At 36.2% G+C, this 21,542-nt stretch overlaps 3 protein-coding genes across 3 annotated transcripts; 1 reads left to right on the top strand and 2 right to left on the bottom strand.

Annotated features, from left to right (window-relative positions):
• Nucleotides 1-321: 321 nt before the first annotated feature.
• LOC113767974 lies at nt 322-4,582 on the bottom strand. The gene is made up of 6 exons (XM_027312182.1): nt 4,342-4,582; nt 3,223-3,268; nt 2,133-2,259; nt 1,894-1,964; nt 1,175-1,278; nt 322-666 (listed from the first exon to the last, which is right to left on the bottom strand). Exons 1-6 carry the CDS (start codon nt 4,465-4,467, stop codon nt 628-630), a joined length of 513 nt encoding a protein of 170 aa, XP_027167983.1. The 5' UTR covers nt 4,468-4,582; the 3' UTR covers nt 322-627.
• A 2,761-nt stretch (nt 4,583-7,343) lies between these two features.
• On the top strand, nt 7,344-13,129 carry LOC113767655 (SNF1-related protein kinase regulatory subunit gamma-1). Its single transcript, XM_027311821.1, has 6 exons — nt 7,344-7,734; nt 9,268-9,440; nt 10,323-10,523; nt 10,648-10,923; nt 11,744-11,907; nt 12,581-13,129. The coding sequence occupies exons 1-6, from the start codon at nt 7,563-7,565 to the stop codon at nt 12,876-12,878; spliced, it is 1,284 nt and encodes a 427-aa protein (XP_027167622.1). The 5' UTR covers nt 7,344-7,562; the 3' UTR covers nt 12,879-13,129.
• A 1,765-nt stretch (nt 13,130-14,894) lies between these two features.
• Nucleotides 14,895-21,167, bottom strand: LOC113768570 (CBS domain-containing protein CBSCBSPB5). The gene is made up of 14 exons (XM_027312983.1): nt 20,989-21,167; nt 20,718-20,880; nt 20,094-20,262; nt 19,656-19,959; nt 19,363-19,441; nt 19,125-19,238; nt 18,965-19,031; nt 18,769-18,874; nt 18,570-18,628; nt 17,313-17,419; nt 17,109-17,242; nt 15,823-15,908; nt 15,601-15,690; nt 14,895-15,423 (listed from the first exon to the last, which is right to left on the bottom strand). The coding sequence occupies exons 2-14, from the start codon at nt 20,861-20,863 to the stop codon at nt 15,244-15,246; spliced, it is 1,641 nt and encodes a 546-aa protein (XP_027168784.1). The 5' UTR covers nt 20,864-20,880; nt 20,989-21,167; the 3' UTR covers nt 14,895-15,243.
• Nucleotides 21,168-21,542: the final 375 nt, after the last annotated feature.

Raw genomic sequence — 21,542 nt, 5'->3', positions numbered from 1 at the left:
AATAATTTTTGGTCAAATAGTTGCTATCCAAACACACCTCTAGCACTGACTCAATTGTCTAAAATCTATCCAATTAGGAGGGCACAGTAAACTAGTTATATTATTTCTCTTTTCACTCTTCATTTCCCTATTTTTCCCTGTTCGGGTAAGGGATCCTTTTCTTTTGCCCCCTACACCAGGCAATGCGGATTATGAAATTCAAACGGATAGAACATGAGGGCGATTTATTTGCAGGCCGTAGACTACAGCCATGATCAACCTATGTGAACAGATGACAAACTTTAATAGCACTTGATCGACAAGTCTAAGCAATACCTGGCAAACAAAAAGGAAGAGGGTGAACCTAAAAGGGATGTCACCATCAACTGCGGCAAGGATGATAAACCCACCATGTTACATTGGTCAAAGTTGAGATATCTACTACCAAGCATCCCACTCCACAATTATGAGAGTTCCATGATAATACAACACACGGAGGCAGTCAAAGCGGGCAATTGCAAGTTGCATCACGACATCTCTTTCAAAATTAGTCCAGAGTATAAGAAAGTTACAACAAAACCTAGATTCTGCCAGCAAAAGTTGGTACATGTAGGTGCGGTCACCTTCCCAGCTTTGAAAAATCATGCATTACTCATTTGCGCCTTTCAAGCGGGAAATCAACTCATCCTGTACAGATAGATAATCACAAATCAAGCAAACATGCAAGAGAGATTTCCAGACAACAATAAGCAAGCTATTTGGCTACTAATCCACACAGCCCAACTTCCAAAAACCCAAAATTTCAAGTCGCAAAGCAGAATATCCATAGATTGCATCATTACTATTTCTAGAACGAAATCGTGTTTGTTTTCTCACAACAAAAGTGGTAGAGCTATGCCCATTTTGAGGTGATATCTAAGACACAGAGTGGATATCCAAACTCAAATAACTACACTACATACATGTGCCTACTCACTGTGCTATGGCTTGGAATGAACATGACTTTATCTTCTACAGTCACTAGTCGAACATTTATCTCTACTTCAGTATTAGCATCTAGTATTCCGATAATCATTCAGAATCTAAACTTCAAAAACAGGTCTCTCAACCAAAATGCAAGAGATGGACGATGGAGATGACACTGAATTCTAGGCGAGTCAGACTTTATTTCAATCAAAAGTAAAAGGATACTTGCCTTTCTTCCTTTCAGGGAGAGACCTCTCTCCTTCAGAAGAGCACGAATTCTCTCAACCGTTAAACTCTGCAGATCCCTCTCAGGCAAGCGTGATTTTGATCCCTCTACAAGCTCACACAAGATAAGGTTCATCAAATGTCTAACATGAACCAAATAAAAGAGCAAAAACCCAGCCTTTGTATAACCTTCTTACAAGTGAATAATAATAAGAATACTAATGACACCAACAACGATAATAAGGATGGTAGAGTACAACATGACAAATAGCTTTGCAGAAGGCATATTCCGTAATTGACACATGCCTTCATCTTCTAAACAATGAAAGAGAAATAATGGGCACATCTGCTAAAGGAACGTGACACTCTTGCTTAATAAAATACATACGCTCTGAAGACAATAAACATGTCTGTTAAAGGAAAACCTAGTGTGGACGTTTGGTGCATTCAGTGATGCTAAAAAAGCCGAGGCTCTTGGACTGCAAGGCAGACCAAAAATGCAGTCTTTATTCTTGATCACTGAATTCCTCAGGGAAAAGGGAGCACAAACGCAGCCACTAAGCCTATCACCAAAATGGTGACCATTTTTCACTCGCAACTTCATTTACTGCCAAACAATTTCGTAAGTGCATTGTACCAGCAGAACATTCTCATTCTGTAGAAGTTATCTTCTGGTCCTGCATTTTGCTAAAGATAATAAGCAACTGAACAATTCGTACTCACCTTGCCGAGAAGCAACCTGACTGATGGTCATTGCCCTTTTAGCCCTGCTGTCTAACGCTCTATCAGCAGTCCTGAAATTAGAGATCGCGTAAATACTGTGACAAACATTGTAACCATGAAGTGATTAAAACACCAAGGAGCAACCGCTAGATTTTATCCAGAGGAAGAAAAAAAAAGCAACTGCAATTGTTATAACTGCAAAGCAACTAACAAAATCCTGAGAGAGGAAAAGAGTTAACCTTTTTCTAGAAGATTCATTTGATGCATTAGCCTTTCCATCTTTTGAACCGGAATCACCCTTTTGTTTCTTCAGCATTAATGACCTAATTAATATGTTTGTTTGGTTTGTCTTTATGAGTTGCTCCGCTGCATACATAGTAGTAACAGAGTCAACAATTCGGTTATACTTATATGGCTCAGAAAGCACAACTATAACAATGAAATCATGCAAAGCCTTTTCGAACACCATCTAGTGTCTAATATAATTAAAGTGGAAAACCAATGCAGCAGCTTCTCATAAAATGAAAGAAGCTATGTCCTTGACTAAGATACGTAACAATCGAATCTTCATGCACCACACAGAATCTTGTCTTCACATGCAAATTATGTAATAAAGAGTGAACTTTGTGTTAAATTTGAATCAAGATCTAGGCTTCCTGAACATATAAACTCGACTTAGCTAAGGAAGCTACAATCCTTTAAGTGTCCACACCAAAGTTAGGTTAGCCTAAAAGTTCCTTACTCACAATGCAAACAAGGCGAGCAGAGGAAAATCCATTGGACAAGATATTGAATCTTCTAGTAGTTTAAAGATACATCATGTACCCATAACAGAATATTTGTCACTTTCTACCACTTTCATTCCCCTATTTTGTTTGTACACAAGGCTTAAATCACCTAATTCATCACAATCTTCTACAAATATTTCTGTTTTTTGGTTCACAAGTAATACCATAAACTAATAGTCACTCTCCCTTAGAAAGTCAGACAGTATCGGTACTCCTTCCATGAAGTAAGAGTATTAGCCATCTAACTGGGCAAAAAGACCATGGTGTAGTTTCAACAGCTAATATAGATAAGCTAAATTCAACAAACCCTCAAGGAAACTGTCATGCGAGTCATATTTCTTGCTCTAACCTTTCTAGTGTAACATCAACTATGGCCAAAACTGTCACATCATCTTATCTACACGATAATTTGGTTTTTGAATCCTGATATATATGCATTTTTTAAATAAGAAAGCAGAAGTCCATCTCATCTTAATAGTCCACTGCACCAGCTTTCAAAAGTAATAAACCAAATACATTCTATATAGTTAACGAAGAGGACCTGGTGGTGCTGTATCATGATCGCATATGTAGACTCGCATGCCACCCTGCACAAGTTTCTTACAAAAGTAAATAGTAGAGTTTAAACTGAAAAGGAGAATACAGAATACGGATGCATATTAACATTGTAGAACTGCATGTCTCATGTCTGGACGTCTACAAAATTGTAAACTACTGGATATGGATATTCAAAATGTGATATACCAACAATTAAAGCATAAATGTAACAATTCTTCCTGCAATGTTTAACTTTTGAATGAGTAAACAACCTTGACTTTAAAGCTGAATCATCTATTACAACCATACATAGTAAAATACTTCAATTTTACTCTGCCAAGAGCCTCTCAAAAATTGTTAACAAACCCCTAAGTTGCAGTCCTATCAGCGCATATCAGAATTGCAGTATCATCAGTTAAAACAACAGTGTGAAATACTTCAATTTTACTCCGCCAAGAACCTCTCAACTATTGTTAACAAACCAACACTACCTAAATTGCAGTCCTATCAGTGCAGATCAGACTTGAAGTATCATCAGCTAAAACAAAAGCGTGAAAACAAAGTCCATCCTTCTTGTTCTCATAAAACACGCCACACTACTTAAGACAACCTCTATTACCATAAACAAGGTAAGAATCACAATAACACAATTATTTAAGCACACAAGGCCATGAATTAGGTTCACTACCAACTAAAAACACCATAAAAATGGCCGCTAAATACCAATGTTGTGAATCAAATTCAAACCATGAAATTAAAAAAAAAATCCCTTTTTTTCCCCTCCAACACTGATTAAAGAAAAGCACGTAATCAAAATCCCCCACAACATCAAACACAAATAGCATACTCTTCAAACCTGAATAGCAAACAGTTAGCATCTAATTAACCTCCCCAAACCCTTAACGTCAATGGTTACCGTCCCTTCTTAACTCCATTTTCACCAACTAATTCTCACATTAGCAAATGCTATACAATTTTCCAGACTTATACGAACTTAAGCAATTTTACTACATTATACATTTAACTTTAGTACCTTAAATTACAAATTTTTCCAATCCAAAAAAAAAAAAGAGAAAAATCAAATGCTTAAAAAGGGAAAACTTATGACGAAAAATTGAAGTACCGGATTGGAAGAGAGGACAGTGGAGGAGAAGAGGCCGCGAGAAGGAAGGTTGGAGAGAAATTCGGCGGCTCCGCCCGTCGGATTTTGATTGTTGGAATCGGACGGCAGAGCTGAAGAGCCCTCCATTTATGGAACCAGGAAAAACTACCAGATGAATTAAATCAAACCTTCCTGCAGAAACTAAAATTAAAATTAAGGGGAAATAGACATATATGAAGGGGAGGGGCAGAGCCGAGGGTTAGCAGACAAGAGTCATTATGTGTTTACTATAGAAGACGACGATGATATGTGGAAAGACTATTTTACCCCTTTAGATGCATGTTGCCAACTCATCAAAGATTGGCATGTTGGATAGTTGACATGGTGGTGGGGACTTCTCTCTGATGATGTGGCAGTGGATGACATGGATGTGGGCCAACCTGAAAACATCATAATTGGGCCGGGAAATAATATTAGAATGACAATTTAATTCATCTAGTATTCGATTCGATTTGCTTGTATAGGTTTTGAGATGAAAATAATATTAGTTACATGTGAATTAGGTGGTCGCATTTCAATTTCTTTTGTTGTTAGACAGTTTAACAAAAGAATGAAAGAGAACTCTTAATTTAAAACTTAAATAATATGATTGAAAAATTGAATGTAAGCATATGATACATATGAGCGATATATTTTTTAAGAACATTAATACGAGTTAAAGAGTTTTTAGATTCTATTTAGGGAAAATGACCTGTTTCATTCCTCACATTTCGTAAAAATATTCTTTTCGTCTCTCACATTTAAAACGAAACAAATTGGTCTTTCACATTTAAAAATCCAAGTTTTTACATCATAGAAATAAACTCTCAGTTGTGAATCAAACCATCTAACAACCCGATTACAAATTTTGAAGGCAGAATTGGTAGATCACTCGCAAAAACATATTTCCAACAAATAAATTAAAGCAATTAAAAAATCTTAATTAAAACCCATTTGTTTCTTCAAAAGAACGAAATAGTGCTAAAGCTCTCAAGCACTAAACCCTTACTGCAACAAAACTGAGGAATATGTCTAAGGGTTTAGTGCTTGAGAGCTTTAGCACTATTTCGTTATTTTGAAGAAGCAAATGGGTTTTAATTAAGATTTTTTAATTGCTTTAATTTATTTGTTTGAAATATGTTTTTGCAAGTGATCTATCAATTCTATCCCCAAAATTTGTAACCGGGTTGTTAGATGGTTTGATTCACAACTGAGAGTTTATTTTTAGGATGTAAAAGTTTGGGTTTTTAAATGTGAAGGACCAATTTGATTCGTTTTAAATGTGAGGGACGAAAGAATATTTTTACAAAATGTGAGGGATGAAACATGTCATTTTCTCTTCTATTTAATTTTAAACTTGCTTTATATAGACAATGTATAGGCCAATTATCAATTTGATAACCTTTTTTTTTATTTAATGCACAAACTAATAAGCCTCTCGTTTATCTTTTGACAGTATATTCGAACCAAAAAAAAAAAACTCACATTGTATCTAAAATTTTGCACATTCAAGGGCTTCGCCCGAGGGGCTGTTAAGTCCAACCCTTACTTACCTCTTTAAGTGTCTAGTTGGGCTCCTTGTAATTAAGATCACATGGCTTGCTAATCACTTGGGTTTAACTAGGATAAGTTGTTAGGCTAGTTGTGCTCAATAAGAAGAAATTACATTTGTTTAGGGCTCACAGAAGATGTATGTACATAACGTATTTATGATCTTATATGTTTCAAATAAGCTTTTTTATGTCAATTGTTATCTCAACCCGCAAATTCACCATGTGATGATAGGAGAATTTTTGTGTACATTTACTGCAAACTCAACTATGCCCATAAATCTTGCCAAGTTTGGAATGATAGTGCGTTGGGTCATTCTAACAAGGTTTACACATCAAGAATGATCATAGTTATTAAACTCGGCTTGGAGCTCACCTTGAAAAGGTGATTGAGTCATCGGTTCAACCGTAGGTTGCATAATAATTATATTATATAATATAATAATATAATTTAAATTATAAAAATAGTAAAATTTTTAGTTGGCGGTTCAATTGGAGGTTTTTTCTCAGTTCATTGTTTGAACCGATGAATCATTGATTGATCAATGAGTTTATTGTTTAACTAGTTTAATTAGCAATCCAATCCGATCTTATGATTGGTTCACTGAATTAATTGGTTCACCCACCAGATCGAACCAAATTTTATAACTATGGGAATGATAATTTGATCATAACCTAAATGACCTCAAATAATATTTGGGTAGATTTGATATACATGCTACATTATAATTCATATGGTACATTCAAGAGTCACATATTTAGGATGATGTACGATGATATAAGAAGAATGAATGATGGTAAGTGATTAGTAAAGTATGATGATACAAAAAAAAATTATAATGACTTTTGAATATATCACATGATCTACAAGTGATCCCTATATCTTATACAGAATTTTCCTAAACTTATAATCTTGTTGGAAGTTTGAGTCAATGCTCTTTATTAACTAAATCTAGCTCGAACAACAACATTTCTTTACAAGATATCATCGACAGAAATCAAGGTCGAGACAATGATCTGAGTCGACTTCATGCATATCAGCTCAAATGATGTTGGTACCAAGCGTGAACTAGCAAAGTCTACAAAGATATTTTTGCATACACATCAACTTAGAATAGATATATATATATATACGTATATAATACACATGTCCTAAGAAGAAAAGAATTAACTTAGTGCCACAAGAGGAGTGGACATGATGCAAATCCGGATAAGTCGTGGCTTTAAACTAGTAATACCGTGGGTGGTATGGATAAGAAGAAGCCGAGTAGGACTGGGGAAATTATAAGTGAACTTTGACCATACAACTCCATCACAAGTCATGGATCTTGGTATCAGATTTTCAACACGTGTAACCATATGAAATGATGAACGTCCGAGATTTTACTTCAAGTTCTAATCCTTGATCTGAACTCGTGTGAGTTGCGCAGGATTCAGGAACGTTCCTTTTTGTCTTAAGTCTCATCATTATTTTATGCAATTATTGTCACTACTCAATACCTATGCTACGAAATGTGTCAATGTTCCATGAAAGTAACAAGTATCTAATTCTTGTCTGTAACTATCTGATTGCTCTGCGGAGTTTGCAAGAATTGATAGATTAAGAGGAAAAGAGGAGGGTTGTGGGTGTGTTTTAGTGAAGATTAAGGAAAGATGATGATTGAAGAAGGTAGTTCAACTCCAAGAAGCCCAGAAGCCAAGGTGGGGATGCAAGTGGAGGATTTATGGGATGTTCAAGAACCTCAGTTGAGTCCTACTGAGAAGCTTAATGCTTGTTTTGAGAGCATCCCAGTTTCTGATTTTCCTCCTGCTCCATCTTCCCAAGGTGATCTCAAACTCCCCTCTGATTAATAAAGAAGTGAACTTTATAGTCGGGTACAAATTTGAGAATTGTCTGTGCAAACATTGAGGTCCTTAGAAAAGTGTTGATATGAGTGGTTTTTCGTTGTTCTTTGATCCCTTTTGGATTAAAGACAGAAACTTGTAGCATGATCTCTAAGTTTACCGTTAATTTTTGAATTTCAGGATCAGGGTCTTTGATCTCATGCTAATGACTGTTGTCTGATCGATTGAATAAGTGGAAATTGTTGTATGTGAGAGGTAGTAGTTTTTTCCTTAGGTTAATTCTCGTTTATCTGGTTTGGTTTCTAAGTCAAAAATGGGATTGAATTGATCAATAAAGGAATTGGAACTGATTGTGTTGTTTGTTATGTATTCTCAGTTGGTATTCATCTGTTTTATGCTACTTTGTTGAACAAAGGTATGAGGTAATGTTTGAAAATCTACACAGGGTCATGTTTCTTTTTTGGTTGCAAGATGATTGTTTATCACACTAACAGAATACCTAATATAATTACAAGAGCAAGATTGAGAGTTGGAATGCATTGCTTTTAGCAGCAGTGAATGCAGGTCCTCCAATCAACCTCATTTAATATTTATATTGAGGAAACTCAAAGGTTGCACCTTCTGTGCAATACTGGCTTAATCCATAATGTCCTTGGAGATCCAGTGATTTTATGTTTACTTCCATTACATGCCCACACTCTGCACCAGGCTCTAATAATGAGCATTTTTTCAAGAAAATGAATGTGAGAAAGAAAAGTAGGTGGCACTACACCTGTTCGACTTATGTCTTTATGCACTTATCTGCCTTTAAAAATGCTTAGATAAACAAGAATACCCCACATTTGATGGATGCCAAATTATTATGCTTGTGCTAATAATGTATGTTATCCACCAAAGCATAAAAGAAAGCAATTTGAATGATCAATTAATTCTCCATAACCCACTTCCAGGTCATCTATAGTCCTCCTAACCATGCTTGATTTCAGAATACTAGTTAAATACTTGAAATGTCGAAGAGCTTTAACCCAAAAAGAAGATGGAACATAAAAAGATATTTTGTAGGTTTCTCAAGTAAATCAATAATTTTAAAATATTTATGATCATGATAATAGAGATCAATTTCCACATTCAGTAACTTGTTATTGTAAAGATAAGTATGAAATTCATCACTTTTTATAACCAGGTGCTCTTTGAGACTGAAGAAATGACATTGCTTGGATGATGGAAAAATAGACACCATACAACCCTAATAGTTGTATATAGAAAGGTTTTTTTTTTTGTTTGGAAGGGGGGGGGGGGGGGAAGTGGACGTTATTTTTAATGTTCTAGATTATGCCCAATCTCCTTCCATTATGGTGCATCCACCATACAATTTGATGGCTGCTTTAGAAGCCATTGTCTCCCATCAAAGCACTTACGTTATCTGTTTCATATTTGCGTATTTGTGATGGTCCCAGCTTGGTTTGACTTTATCAGCCTAGGGGCTAAGATTTTTTTCTCCTTCTTGTTTTAGTGGTTGAGATAAACTCAGATTCCAGCTTGGCTGAAGTGGTCAAGTTACTAGCCCAACATAAAATCCTGAGTGCACCTGTCGTGGATGTTAAAGCTCCTGAGGATGCGAGTTGGATTGATAGATATATCGGAATTGTTGAGTTTGCTGGGATTGTTGTATCGATCCTACATCAGGTTTGTATTTGTAGTCAAATTGCCTCTATTATGAAATCATATGTTTCTGCAAACAACTTAGGTTTGGTGTTTCAATGGAATTTATCATAGTCAGTTTTATCGAGCCACTAATTCTTAGGAAATGGAGTTGTGGACTTAATTATCATTCAGATTTTGGAAAGTTGTCACTCTTAGACCTTTAAACTTTTCTCTTGGAATAATCAAAATCCTCAGTTTGTCTCTTGGTTTAGTTTATCATTCTGAGGCATGACTCAAGAAAGGGCGGAATCATTTTCTTTGAACCAGTAATTTTCTGTGAACTGTTCCATGTCGTTCTCAGATAATAGGTTTAACCAATTTCTTGGTTTTCCAACACATTAAATACTACAATAATGAGCTTGTCTAATGGTAATAGTAGCAATTATCCCCAAAAAGAATAAAAAATTCAAGATAGACAGAGTTCTTCAGTTACTGGAGTTAAAATTTGTTGTTTCTTTTTTCTTTTTGTGTGTGTGTGTGGGGGGGTTGGGGGGGGGGAGAATGGGGTGAAATCATTGTTTCTTGACGTTGTGCAATATAATTCAATCTTTTTCACCAGAAAGTAAGGCTTTTTGGGGATTTGGCGGTGTTGTTAAGTGTTTTGGTGATCTTGGGTCCTCTGGCTCCGCTAATCTGATTTGCCCCTGTGCCTTGAGCAAAACTGCAGATTTTAACTTTCAGAAATTTTTCTTTCCATGGAATATTTTATTATATTTAGCAATGAGCTACTGGAAAATTTTTCCAACTGGATTGTTCTTCAATTTGATCTTTTTATTCCCTTTGATGTTCAATAATGTTTCCGTAAATTATTGTCACCTGTGGGGCATAAGTTAAAAGATGTATGGTCTGCGCTTCTTTCTGCAGTCAGAAAAAATGGATGGATCTGCTGCATTAGCTTTTGAGCTGTTCAGTGAATCTGAGGATGGCATTGGTCCTGCTGTTGCTGCGGCGGCTAATGGAATGTCTTCCCCAAGATATAGAAGTTTGCACCCTGAATCTCCTACTGCAACTTCTGGGGACTTTTTTGAGACCTTGACTTCTTCTGACTTCTATAAGAACACAAAGGTTGTTTTTCCTTCTTATTTGAAGTTGAATCTTTCAGCTATTATTGATTATAGTGTAGTTCTCAAAGCTTTTGGTGTTATTCTTCTTGAGACATTTCTACTTGCATTAACTGATGATTTCGCAGGTTGGAGACATATCAGGGTCATTCCGCTGGGCTCCATTTCTCGCCCTGCAAAAATCGAACTCTTTCTTGACAATGCTTTTGCTGCTATCCAAGTACAGGATGAAGAGTGTTCCTGTGGTTGACCCAGGGGAACAAAAGATTGATAACATCATTACTCAATCAGCTGTCATTCACATGCTTGAAGAATGTGCTGGCCTTCATTGGTTTGAGAGCTGGGGTTCAAAGAAACTATCTGAACTTGGTCTCCCTCTAATGAAGCCCAGCCACATTATTAAGGTACCAGACTTGGTTACTTTACTCGATGACATCTAGCAGTATATAGTTTTTGTCAAGATAGTTGATATTTTCTTTCCCAGTATGTGTGTATATATATACATATAGCAATTCCAGATTCGGCAAGGAACAACAATGTATTTATGAATCTTAACATTTTTATTCAACATATATCTTCGAGTAAGTTGTCCTTTTGCAACATACCTGCTGCTTCTTCCACTGTGCAGCACAAGAATTTAAAAGGAAACAAGATATAGGTTTTAGCAATGTGGAATTGGTTTGGTGTATCTGAGAAGAATAATAATTTGGACTGTATTAACTTTCTTAATTTTTGTTCTCTTTGGTTTCTTTCAATTCCAAACGATGACATTTTTGGCATCTAGACATGGATGCATGGTTGGCAATAAGAATACAAGCTAAATCAGACCATTGTCTGTTTGAATTTCTCTTTAAAGTTCACCTTTGCGTAATTTGAACAAGAGATCTTTTTTTATTCATTTTTTCTTTGGCCACAGACATTACATTTGGTACTTTTTGAATTGCTTTTTCTGGTTTACTTCATCTGGACTGAAACTTGGACTCGCTCTCCTTTCTTCATCTTATTTTGATGAAATTAGTTGTATTTCTAATTTTCCCACATTAGTTTCTCCCTTATAGATGACAAGCTAAGGTCACGTTCTAGTTGCACTACCCAAAACTCATAGTAAAAGAAGATTTATGCCTCGCTTTTCAAAGTTTTTCTTCGTCTTCAATGACAAACATCCAGTTTTGTGCAAATATATGGTGCTATCTTTTACGTACATTTTTCCTCCTCTTTTTGTAGGTCTATGAGGATGAACCAGTGCTTCAGGCTTTTAAATTAATGAGACAAAAAGGAGTTGGTGGGATTCCTGTTGTTGCAAGTAATGGAAGAAAGGCTATTGGTAACATAAGCATCAGAGATATTCAGTTCCTTCTACTTGCACCAGAGATATACAAAGAATTCAGGTCTGTGAACAATTTAGTGCGTTTTCTCTTTACAATGTTCATGTTCTTTATTGCCTGAATTCTCAGAAAAATTATAAGATGGGGAGAAATTGTGAGGTCTGGAGTTAATTTTAGAACATGTATGGCAGTACAAACTTGCTTTTGTTTTGTATGCTTCAGTAAATGGAAAGTGTAGAGGCTGTAATAGAGCCGAGACTTTGGGCAGGTTGGCAACTTTGGTCTAGCTTAAATATTTCTACTAGATATATTGGCATCTTTGTAGTGCATTTACCCCATAGTTCAAAATTTGAGAACCTATACAAAGTAAAAACATATACACACATTAGTAAATTGAGGTTGAATAAAAGGTTCATGTATCTCTATTTCTGAGGAAATGACTAAATTTAAAAGCTGTACGGGGCGTCTACTTGTTCATGGAGCGAAGCTTCAAATAACATGAGACTGAAGATCTACTTCAATTCTGCTTTCATATACCGTAAGTTAGCAGTTTGGTCTTAAAAGTGTACTCTACTAAGCAATCAAAACTATTGGACATTCAGTTTTTGCTTTTTGGTTTGGTTTATTAATATTTGAGGGACTTTACTGGGTGCTTTTCCTGTTCAAGTGTTGGTACACAAGTGACTTTACCCCTATTTATCAAATACTGATAGTGTATGTGCTATTCCATTTACAGATCTATCACGGCCAAGAACTTCCTGACAGCAGTTCGAAGCTATCTGGAGGAGCATCAAAAGGATTCCCCACTCTTGAAGAACATGGTAACATGCACAAGAGACAGTACACTTAAAGATGTTATTATGAAGCTTGATTCCATGAAAATCCATCGGATATACGTCGTTGATGATCTGGGAAATCTAGAGGGGGTGATCACGCTAAGAGACATCATTTCAAAGCTAGTGCATGAGCCCCGTGGTTACTTCGGGGATTTCTTTGATGGTGTCTTACCATTGCCAGCAAACAGCAGGGTTTAACATCAGGAAATTCACTGGCAATTCCTCGATGGTGATACCTGTCTCTCTTATGGAGGATTTCAGAATCTAACATCCTTTGGCATGTTCATTTTCTGTGCTTTTGTTGCTCAAAAGCGGCTGCTGAAAGTGATGTTTCCTTTTAGACGAGTTTCATGTAGTTAGTGACACCTTTATTTCTCTCTGACGTGTTGCATAGATGACTTCCAGCGACTATCTTTTCTTAATAAATTGACGAAAGATTTTTAAGTATATTTTGAGTACCAGATTTTTCTTCAACACATCTTCCTTTTTCATATTTTCATCAGATTAACATACCAAGTAGCCTACAGGCATATCAACATCAAGTAGTTTTACCTGTTGTAGTTTTATCTCCATAATAATCACCATACCATGTGAAGTAGAGGCATATTACCCAAGCCCTGGAATTTTATCGCCTTATCTGTAGAACAAGGTGTTGCTGCTGTGGTAAGCAATTGTGTGGGAAAGAATAGCTATCCAAGTATAGGCATTCTTCAAACATCACTGTGATTTTCAATTTGAAGGGCGTGTTTTCTTTTTCAAGAACAAACAGAACAGTACCTTTTAATGACATGTTTAATAGTTAGCAGTTTAACCATACTGCGTGGAAAATAAAACTGTAAATTGAAAAGTATGACAATGAGGAGATGATTGCTGCAGTTGATACAACTTGAGTTTATGAAAGCAATGACTGAAAAAGATTAGTACAAACCAAAGTTAGTCTATGGATTAAGAGTAAATTATAGTAGCTGGCATGCTTGAGAGAGAGAATTTCTTTAAGGATTTGGGTCAAGTGTTTGCCCCAAAGGTAAGAAATAAGAACTATAGATGTTCCTACGAGTTGGCAAAAAATGCCCACAATATTCGAACAAATCCAATCTGAAAACTAGGGTTCGTGATTGGCGATCCGCACTATTTGATCGGATCAAAAGAGGGTCACGTACCGGCTTATATACAGAGCAAGTTGGGGTCAAAAAGAATTAAGAACCTACGGGTATCCAACCTGCCCCACACATATATATTTTTTATATTTATACACATACTACAAAATAATATTTTTAAAGCTAACTAAATAATTTGATAGAAAAAATTGCGCTACAAATATGAGAGGCTATAGTTTGCTTAGAAGATTTATTTGTAGATGTCATGATCTAATATTTTTTAGAAAAGAGTTTAATTGCTATGAAATGTATATTTAAGAAAAAAGGTACTACTTATTTCAAATTTTCATTGATTTTGAATTTTTTAATTTTTTTTCTTTTTCTTGTAGTCTTTTTACTTGTTTGTTTCTCAATAAGAGACCATTTTTTTTTTAGAAAAAATCTATGTTGAATTTTAGATGAATATATAAAATACAAAATTAAATTAGTATAAATTATTTTTTAAAAACATTAAATGATGAGTAGGAGAGCAGATACCCATTGACCTGACTCTCTTTCCGTGAATATCCGATAATCGAGTAGTCACTGATATATGAGACGAATAAAGATCAAAAAATAACTAACCTGCCAAGTGCGAATTCGGTCAGCCAAATGGTGCACGGAACTAATATCCAACCGTGCATACCCCAAAGATGTTCTTGAAAGACTTCCACACTACACGTTATTGAATTGCCTCACACTTGGATACACTCGGTTTTTAAAGATCGATGACCTAGATTGTGCCACATCATTTCACCAAATAATATAGCACAATCTGGACCATTGATACTTTAAAAACTGGATCTACCAATTTTAATGCTATTGAATTTATTGATGCTTTGAGGTGGTTAAATCATTTGATTTCAACGATTAGGGGAAAAAAAGAGGAAAAAAAAACTGAAATGAAATGTTAATTTTAATCTGTTTTATGAAACAAATTGTCAATAAGTCCTGCAAAACAAGTATCACGTTCGTCTGTGGGATAAATAAAGCACTCAGTAGCATATCAAACTGCATCATATAGACAAAATAGAAGCAAATAAATATTAATAATGCAATAAGACATTGACGACAGAAGAGCAAAACGGGATAAACACAGCTGCTGTTTGTTCTGTATTAACACTGCCACTGGCATCTATATCCCGGTTACAATCTCAGCATTCGAAAAATTATCACGAATACCAGTTTGCAACTTCGTGAATCCAAAAACAAGCCTGAGAGCTTTTCTTACAATTCACAGCTCCAGACAATGGCACCCACAAAAATTGTATGGCAGGCAAAATAATTACAACCTTTTGGGTATGAATCTACTTGACGCAACTGCACAGCGCAAGCCACCGTCAACTCGAGTAAATCTCAGCCACTGAGCTCTGAAAAAATAAGCGTTGTTTTGAAAATCTACATCGCAGCTTAACTTCTTGTAAGCGTTACTTGCCAGATCTCCTAAAAAATGCTAATACGCCTAAACCAGCAACTAGAGCAGCTCCAGCTGCCACGGCACTGTACGCTGACGCCCATGCATCTTCATGAGCATAGTCCATACTGACGGAGCCAGAACCTTTCCTATGACCAGGTCTTCCTGAGTAAGCTAAATGTAATCTTAGTCCCTGTTGAAGTTAAAAATGGTTAGTGTCATTAACTGCTCACCGTTGTAATGAGGAAGAACATCCAGAGTCAAAATGACAGAACTGTCTTTCTAAATGGTAAAGGAACCTATGTGCCACACCAATTACAAGATTCTCAACTTCAGATTTTCTGACCCTACTATGAAAACCCAAGTATACCTTCCAACCAGCCGACCTTGCATGGTCCACAGCTGCTACAAGATCACTATCTGATGCAAGTACCACCTTGTCATGGTCTTCATCTTCATACTGCGGCACAATTATTATATAAGAATAAGAGCATTCAACAGAGACAAAGAAGAACTAATGCGTTCACTGAAGGAGATTAAAAACAATGGTACTTTTTTAGCACCAAAGAAGAGAACAAGGAGTTGAGCCTACCAAAATCTGAGGAAGGTTTTTGCGGTCAATGTCATCACCCACTCTTTGAATAATTGAAGTTATAAGATCTGTTAAGCTACGTGTATCTGAACTCAAAACCAGAAACAAAAGGTTAGGTCCTTGGAGAATTATACGTCTAATTATATTTGTAGAAGTTCATGTGTGCTGAACAACTGATTTATGTATACATGATTGAGAGCTAAGTATGTTTACTTTGTTATCTTTATTCCTACTACTTGTCGATAACGATGTGAAAGATGCAGCAGGGATTTAACTGCTTAATACGAAGAAAAGGATAAATTTAATGGCTGCTGTCAATTTCTCAAGACCTTGTTTTTTGTTCAAAATGAATAGTAGGATTATCACTTGACAAGCAATGAATCAGCAAAACTTTCATGTGACAGCAATACTGATTTCCTTTTCGTCATCAAGAAGGATTGAGCCATTTTAGTTTCTTTACAGATAACAAATTCACAAAGGATCCATGTTAAACTTTTAAACATTTCCTGATTGTGAAGCGAACACACATCTGGCCTAAGTAGAAGACAAATCCACATAACTATCATTTTTGTAGATAATATGAGCACATGAACCCAGACAAACTAATGTAGCCAATTTATCTTTTCCCACAAAAATAGTGATTTGAGTTTACTTGTCATCACCTTTATACCTAACTACAACATTAGAAGTCTAAATCAAGTTCTAGTATATTTCAATTAAGTTATAAACGATCACAAATAAATATAAGTAGGTGTGCAATGGATAGAAGCTAGGTTACAATAAGATTGGTGCACTAAGGGCATTTTTTGGATTAAGGCACTGAGTGGGAAACTAAAAAGAGAGGAATAGGAGGGCTTTGGTCTTCTTTCTCTTGATTGACTTTCGAGGAAAATGAAAACATAGAGAGGGGGGGGGGGGGGCAAGGGAGGGATTAGGACTAGTTATGTTGCTTGTGTTTGGTTCATCCAAAAAAAAAAGAGTTGGAGGTAAAAGAGACCTATTTGTAATGGAAATTATATTTACTGCTAAATTAACAGGGAACTTTCTTTCCCCTCTCCAAACACTATGTTACTGTTTGCTTTCAAGCAAATACATAAAAAATGAGGAACAAAAACCAGTAACAGAACTAGGCAACTAAGCTATCCAAACGGCATCGAAGGAAACCTACTTTCCTTTCCTTTCTTTTGCACTGTAGTAGTACCCAGGGTGTCTTGCTAAATGTGAAACATGATCTTCAAGATAATAATTGCCATGAATGGCGTCTATTGAATATGACAAATACATACCACAGTTGAACCGATGCATTCTTCCCTTCCTGTCCTGAATTTTGAAAGCAAATGTGCCTGGCATGCTTGACGAAGGACAGGGAAGAGATCTCCCTGTGTCTGCCCCATCAGAAGCCATCTTTAAGGAACCCTCACTGAAATGTTAAACAAAAATATAAGAGAAAAAGTGTAAGCAAATCCTTATATGTAAAGAAAGTCGTCCACCTCCGGGTTTCCTCCTCATCATCAGGAGCAAGTGCCATGGCAGAATCCCAAAATTTTTGCATCATAGTGTTTGCAGCCTCTGTACTAACTCCAGCAGTATTTCCCACCTAGTTAAGGTGCAAACAACAAATATTAACATTCTTGCCACAAATAACAAGAGCACACTTGAGGAAGAGGAATTTGATATTCAAAATGTATTCTTTCAATTCCACTAAATCTACTAAACAACCAACAAAAGCAGAGATCTCTGTTCCATATAAATCATATCCTTGAAACAATAAGTATATAACTGTTGAAAATGAATTGCACATAAGATAGGAAAGGAAGTTCTTGTACAGCCTAGTTCTACTGAGTTCTCAGAAATAAATGGAAGGAACAAGACAAGAATATGCAACTAAAACGGAAAAGAAACAATCCTACAGAATTACTAGTTCTTAAGTTTGTTTCTAATGTACAAGGAACCATTGCCATACAACCATTCATGTCAACCTCATCATAACAAAGGGAATAAACTGGGTCTGGATGGAATAAAGAACTAGCAAAATGAAATTCTGGAACCAACTAAAAGGAACTCAAGGACTTCATATGACAAGAATTTGAGACATTATATCATCTCTTACTGTTCTAGCAGAAACCCAATAAACTATGCCTTCTCACCCTGGTGAACAACAATGAGACTGTGAGAGATAAGACACTCAAATTACTGATATAAATTCTCTTTATTATCCATTAATTTGTTGATCCAAGATGTCCAACATCACATCAGGTAACAAATTTAAGAAGAAACCACACCAATTCCAGAAAGACAGCATTCTAAAAGTTTCCTACTTAAGAAACCGGGGAAATGTGGAGTGAAGATGATGAAAAGAAACTGCAGTACTACGGCTGTCAATGAACCGAGCTGCTGGGTCAGATGCTCACTTGAGCTTGGTCAAAATTGAGATTGAGTCAAGCTCAAGCATGCTATTTTGGGTTCCACAAATATATTCTCCTTAACACTGTAGATGATAGTATTGCATAACTGGTGATTATAGTTTAGATCATCTTTTGCTCCCAATCTGAATAGGTAATAAGGATTATACAAAGGAAACTAACAGCAAGGTGATAACAGTGAACTCTAATTACTACCATGGGTCTTTAAGTGTAATGAAATTTAAGTAGACAATTTCAATGCAACAAAATCCAAAATCTCAAGAAGACCTAAGCTGTCAAACCCATCGAGCATGGTACACTGGAGAAAGGTAGAATAGAACTTACAGTCGCTACTGCTGCATGAGTAATATGAAGCACATCTACAACAGCAACTACAATTCCATCTGATTCAAAATTTAAAATGTCACAAAACTTACAAGTAAACAACAGATTATTTACTCGCATCAAATTTATGTGACAAAATAGCGTACATGGATAAACTTGTAAATGATCATTATGTGGTCATTCATGAGTATGAATTTACCTCTATCAACAACAGGAAGGTGTAAAAATTTTCCATCATGCATTGTATGCAATGCATCAACAATAGGTGTATCGACTGTTGCACATTCTGGATTTGGTGTCATAACCTATATCACAAATTTCACAGATTTTCCAGAGGACACATCAAGAGTCAGACCACTTTATTGAGACAGAGAGAGAGAGAGATAGAGATAGACCTTCTCCACTAGAGTTGAATCAGCTGGAAGATCTTGTGCTATAACACGCATCAAGATGTCCTTTGAACTGAAAAATTTTATAGGGACAAATCAACTTAGTGTTCATTAGTATATACCAAACCCTATAGTTAAAACTTGAATCTAGAAAAAGGAAACTCACGTAAGAATTCCTCTCGGTTTATTTTCAACTGTTATAATTGCAGAGTTTGTTCGCAATTCAAGCATCTTCTTTGTTGCCAACAGGACACTATCAGTTGGTTCAACTGTAACAACCCTAGCAATGAAACAATCAGCATGATAATGTCACCAACATAGAATTAATGTGTGTAATAATTAAAGCATTCAATAACCAAAGGTCCAAAACATAACTAAAATATGTAAGTAAAAGTATTACCTACTTTGAATTCTCAGGAATAATTGTAGACAGGGAGGGCCTAAACATCCGCTCTCGAATTGTTTCAATGAATGTATTAGAGCCTGTATGTCAACCAAATTAAAAGAGTGAATCAAATTATCACAGTGAGGGAACAGATTTGTTACTTGAGCAACCAAGAAACCAATGCTCGACTCAGGACCAGGCAGATGTTTGGCCAAAAGAAACAAGAAAAGGAAGGAAGGAAAAAGGGCACACAAAATAGACATGAAAGTCAAATCTGGTGAAGTTCTCATTGAGTAACATCCTGCAACTAACCAGAAACAGATGCTCCCCAGTGCTTTTCAACACCTTCAACAGCAGCTGCAATTGCCTTTCCCTTCTCAGCTGCTCTTTCCATCCGAGCAATAGCATCATACAAACATTTTGCTATATCAAGTAAAGCAATAACTTCTCCATTTTCCACAACAGGCAAATGCCTAAATTTTCCTTGCACCATCTTTTGCAATGCCTCCACAGCAAGTGTGTCAGAAAGCACAAATACTGGGTTTCTTGTCATAACTTTTGAAACAGGAGTCTCCTCGAGATTAAGCTCACGAGCAATTACTCTTGTTGCTATATCCTTCACTCACAAGAATGAGCAGTTGTTAAGATATGTGAAATCAAATAGAAGTCTAGATTCAAGTGAATGTAAAATTTAATTTATTTTATTAGTAATTATACTTCGTCGTACTACCTAAGCAACTATGTTCAAACCTTATCTGTCAAGATTCCACACAATAAGGCATTTGAGTCAGTAAGTAGTAACGCATCAACTCTACGAGCGGCCATACGCCGGCAAGCGTCATAAATACTTGTAGTATCAGGTACTGTCAGAGCTTTCGACAACCTCAATCTCTTTACTGTCCGCTCACCGGTCAGCCCCCTGCTTAACAGGCCGTTTCCAAATTATATCCAGTGATACTAGCATCAAGCAGAAGGCAACAACTCTTAAGGAAAAAAACTCAAATCCCTTGATTTCATATTACCGAACTTCAAAAGGACACCTCACAAATTAAACTGCCGAATGAAATATGCAGCAGAAGACATAGGATTTAAATATCGGATGTTTCAAATTGAATTAAAAAAGCAGCCTCAAATACCAATCAGGATTTCATCATCATTCATGTTCCAAACACTCAAGCAATTTGCGATTATAATTTCTCAACAACCCAACAACAGCCAAAAACATTTTTTTCCCTTGCCTTTTCCATCTAAAAACAATGTGGCAATGACAGCTAAAGATAAAATTGCACAAAACGCAATATTCAACCATATCCATATCCGCCAAAGTCGGAACACGAAAATGGAAAATTAAAAATAGAAAACAAAAGTACATACATGGAACGAGAAGACGACAGAGATTTCCGGTGAGGAGATTCGGAGCCTCCATTATCGAAACCCGCTCCGACAGCTTTCTTCCTCATCTGCGAGCTCAAAGATAAGCTTCTCCTTGACGATGATCCCCCGCCTTGACTCGTCGTCATTCCGATATTGGAAAACCCTAATTAATCAAAACTCAATCCCAAAATGACTATCAATCTTCCAAAAAAAAAAAAACAAACAAGCCCAAAAAATCACATTTCAAAAGGATAAGAAATACATATTCTACCTGAGAAGAAAGTCAACGATCAAAGAATAAGGATTGGATGAGGGGGGGAGGGGGACGACCGCCGGTGAATTTTCCGGGAAATTCAAAATATTAATTCAAATTTCCGGGGAAATTGCAGCTCTGGTTGCAAGGCAATAGCTATGAGAGGGAAAGGCTGGAGAAGGAAAGAAATGGGTGAAATGAATAATTTTGCTGCTTTCGTGGATGCACGCGTGAGTTCTACGGGTGCGGAATTGTGCGAAATTTTCGATTTACGGAATTTTGGCCAATGGAGATATGCCAGGTGGACGAATCTGGTCTTCCAATTTCATTGGACTGACAGTTAGGCTATGGTTGATATGTGTTACCGTTCAAGCATCTAATTCCAATTCGGCCCCTCCAATTTTTATTGGTATAATTTTTATTTGCGTTGATTTGAATTTTGTGTGAATTGCTACATACATGTTTTGGTGATAAGCTATAAATCAATTTTGGAAAATATTGTAGTAGCATAATTTATACTTGGGGTGATCTAAATTTTGCAGGAATTGCAACATATGTGTTGCGGTGATAAG

The sequence above is a fragment of the Coffea eugenioides genome, chromosome 4, assembly GCF_003713205.1.
Source record: "Coffea eugenioides isolate CCC68of chromosome 4, Ceug_1.0, whole genome shotgun sequence".
Taxonomy (NCBI): domain Eukaryota; kingdom Viridiplantae; phylum Streptophyta; class Magnoliopsida; order Gentianales; family Rubiaceae; genus Coffea; species Coffea eugenioides.
The sequence above is the reverse complement of the archived record's forward strand: the minus strand, read 5'-3'. Positions and strand labels throughout refer to the sequence as shown.

Bases quoted from the DNA above. Each gene is read 5' to 3' on its own strand.
- LOC113767655 (XM_027311821.1), top strand. From the start codon at position 7,563: ATGATGATTGAAGAAGGTAGTTCAACTCCAAGAAGCCCAGAAGCCAAG. The intron at 10,524-10,647 runs GTTGTTTTTCCT...ATGATTTCGCAG, and splicing joins ACTTCTATAAGAACACAAAG to GTTGGAGACATATCAGGGTC. The intron at 11,908-12,580 runs GTCTGTGAACAA...TTCCATTTACAG, and splicing joins GAGATATACAAAGAATTCAG to ATCTATCACGGCCAAGAACT.
- LOC113767974 (XM_027312182.1), bottom strand. From the start codon at position 4,467: ATGGAGGGCTCTTCAGCTCTGCCGTCCGATTCCAACAATCAAAATCCG. The intron at 3,269-4,341 runs GTACTTCAATTT...AAACTTGTGCAG, and splicing joins CTGTCCTCTCTTCCAATCCG to GGTGGCATGCGAGTCTACAT. The intron at 2,260-3,222 runs GTCCTCTTCGTT...CTATGTATGCAG, and splicing joins TCATGATACAGCACCACCAG to CGGAGCAACTCATAAAGACA.
- LOC113768570 (XM_027312983.1), bottom strand. From the start codon at position 20,863: ATGACGACGAGTCAAGGCGGGGGATCATCGTCAAGGAGAAGCTTATCT. The intron at 19,239-19,362 runs GTAGGTAATACT...TTTCATTGCTAG, and splicing joins ATTATTCCTGAGAATTCAAA to GGTTGTTACAGTTGAACCAA. The intron at 18,875-18,964 runs GTCTATCTCTAT...TTTGTGATATAG, and splicing joins ATTCAACTCTAGTGGAGAAG to GTTATGACACCAAATCCAGA.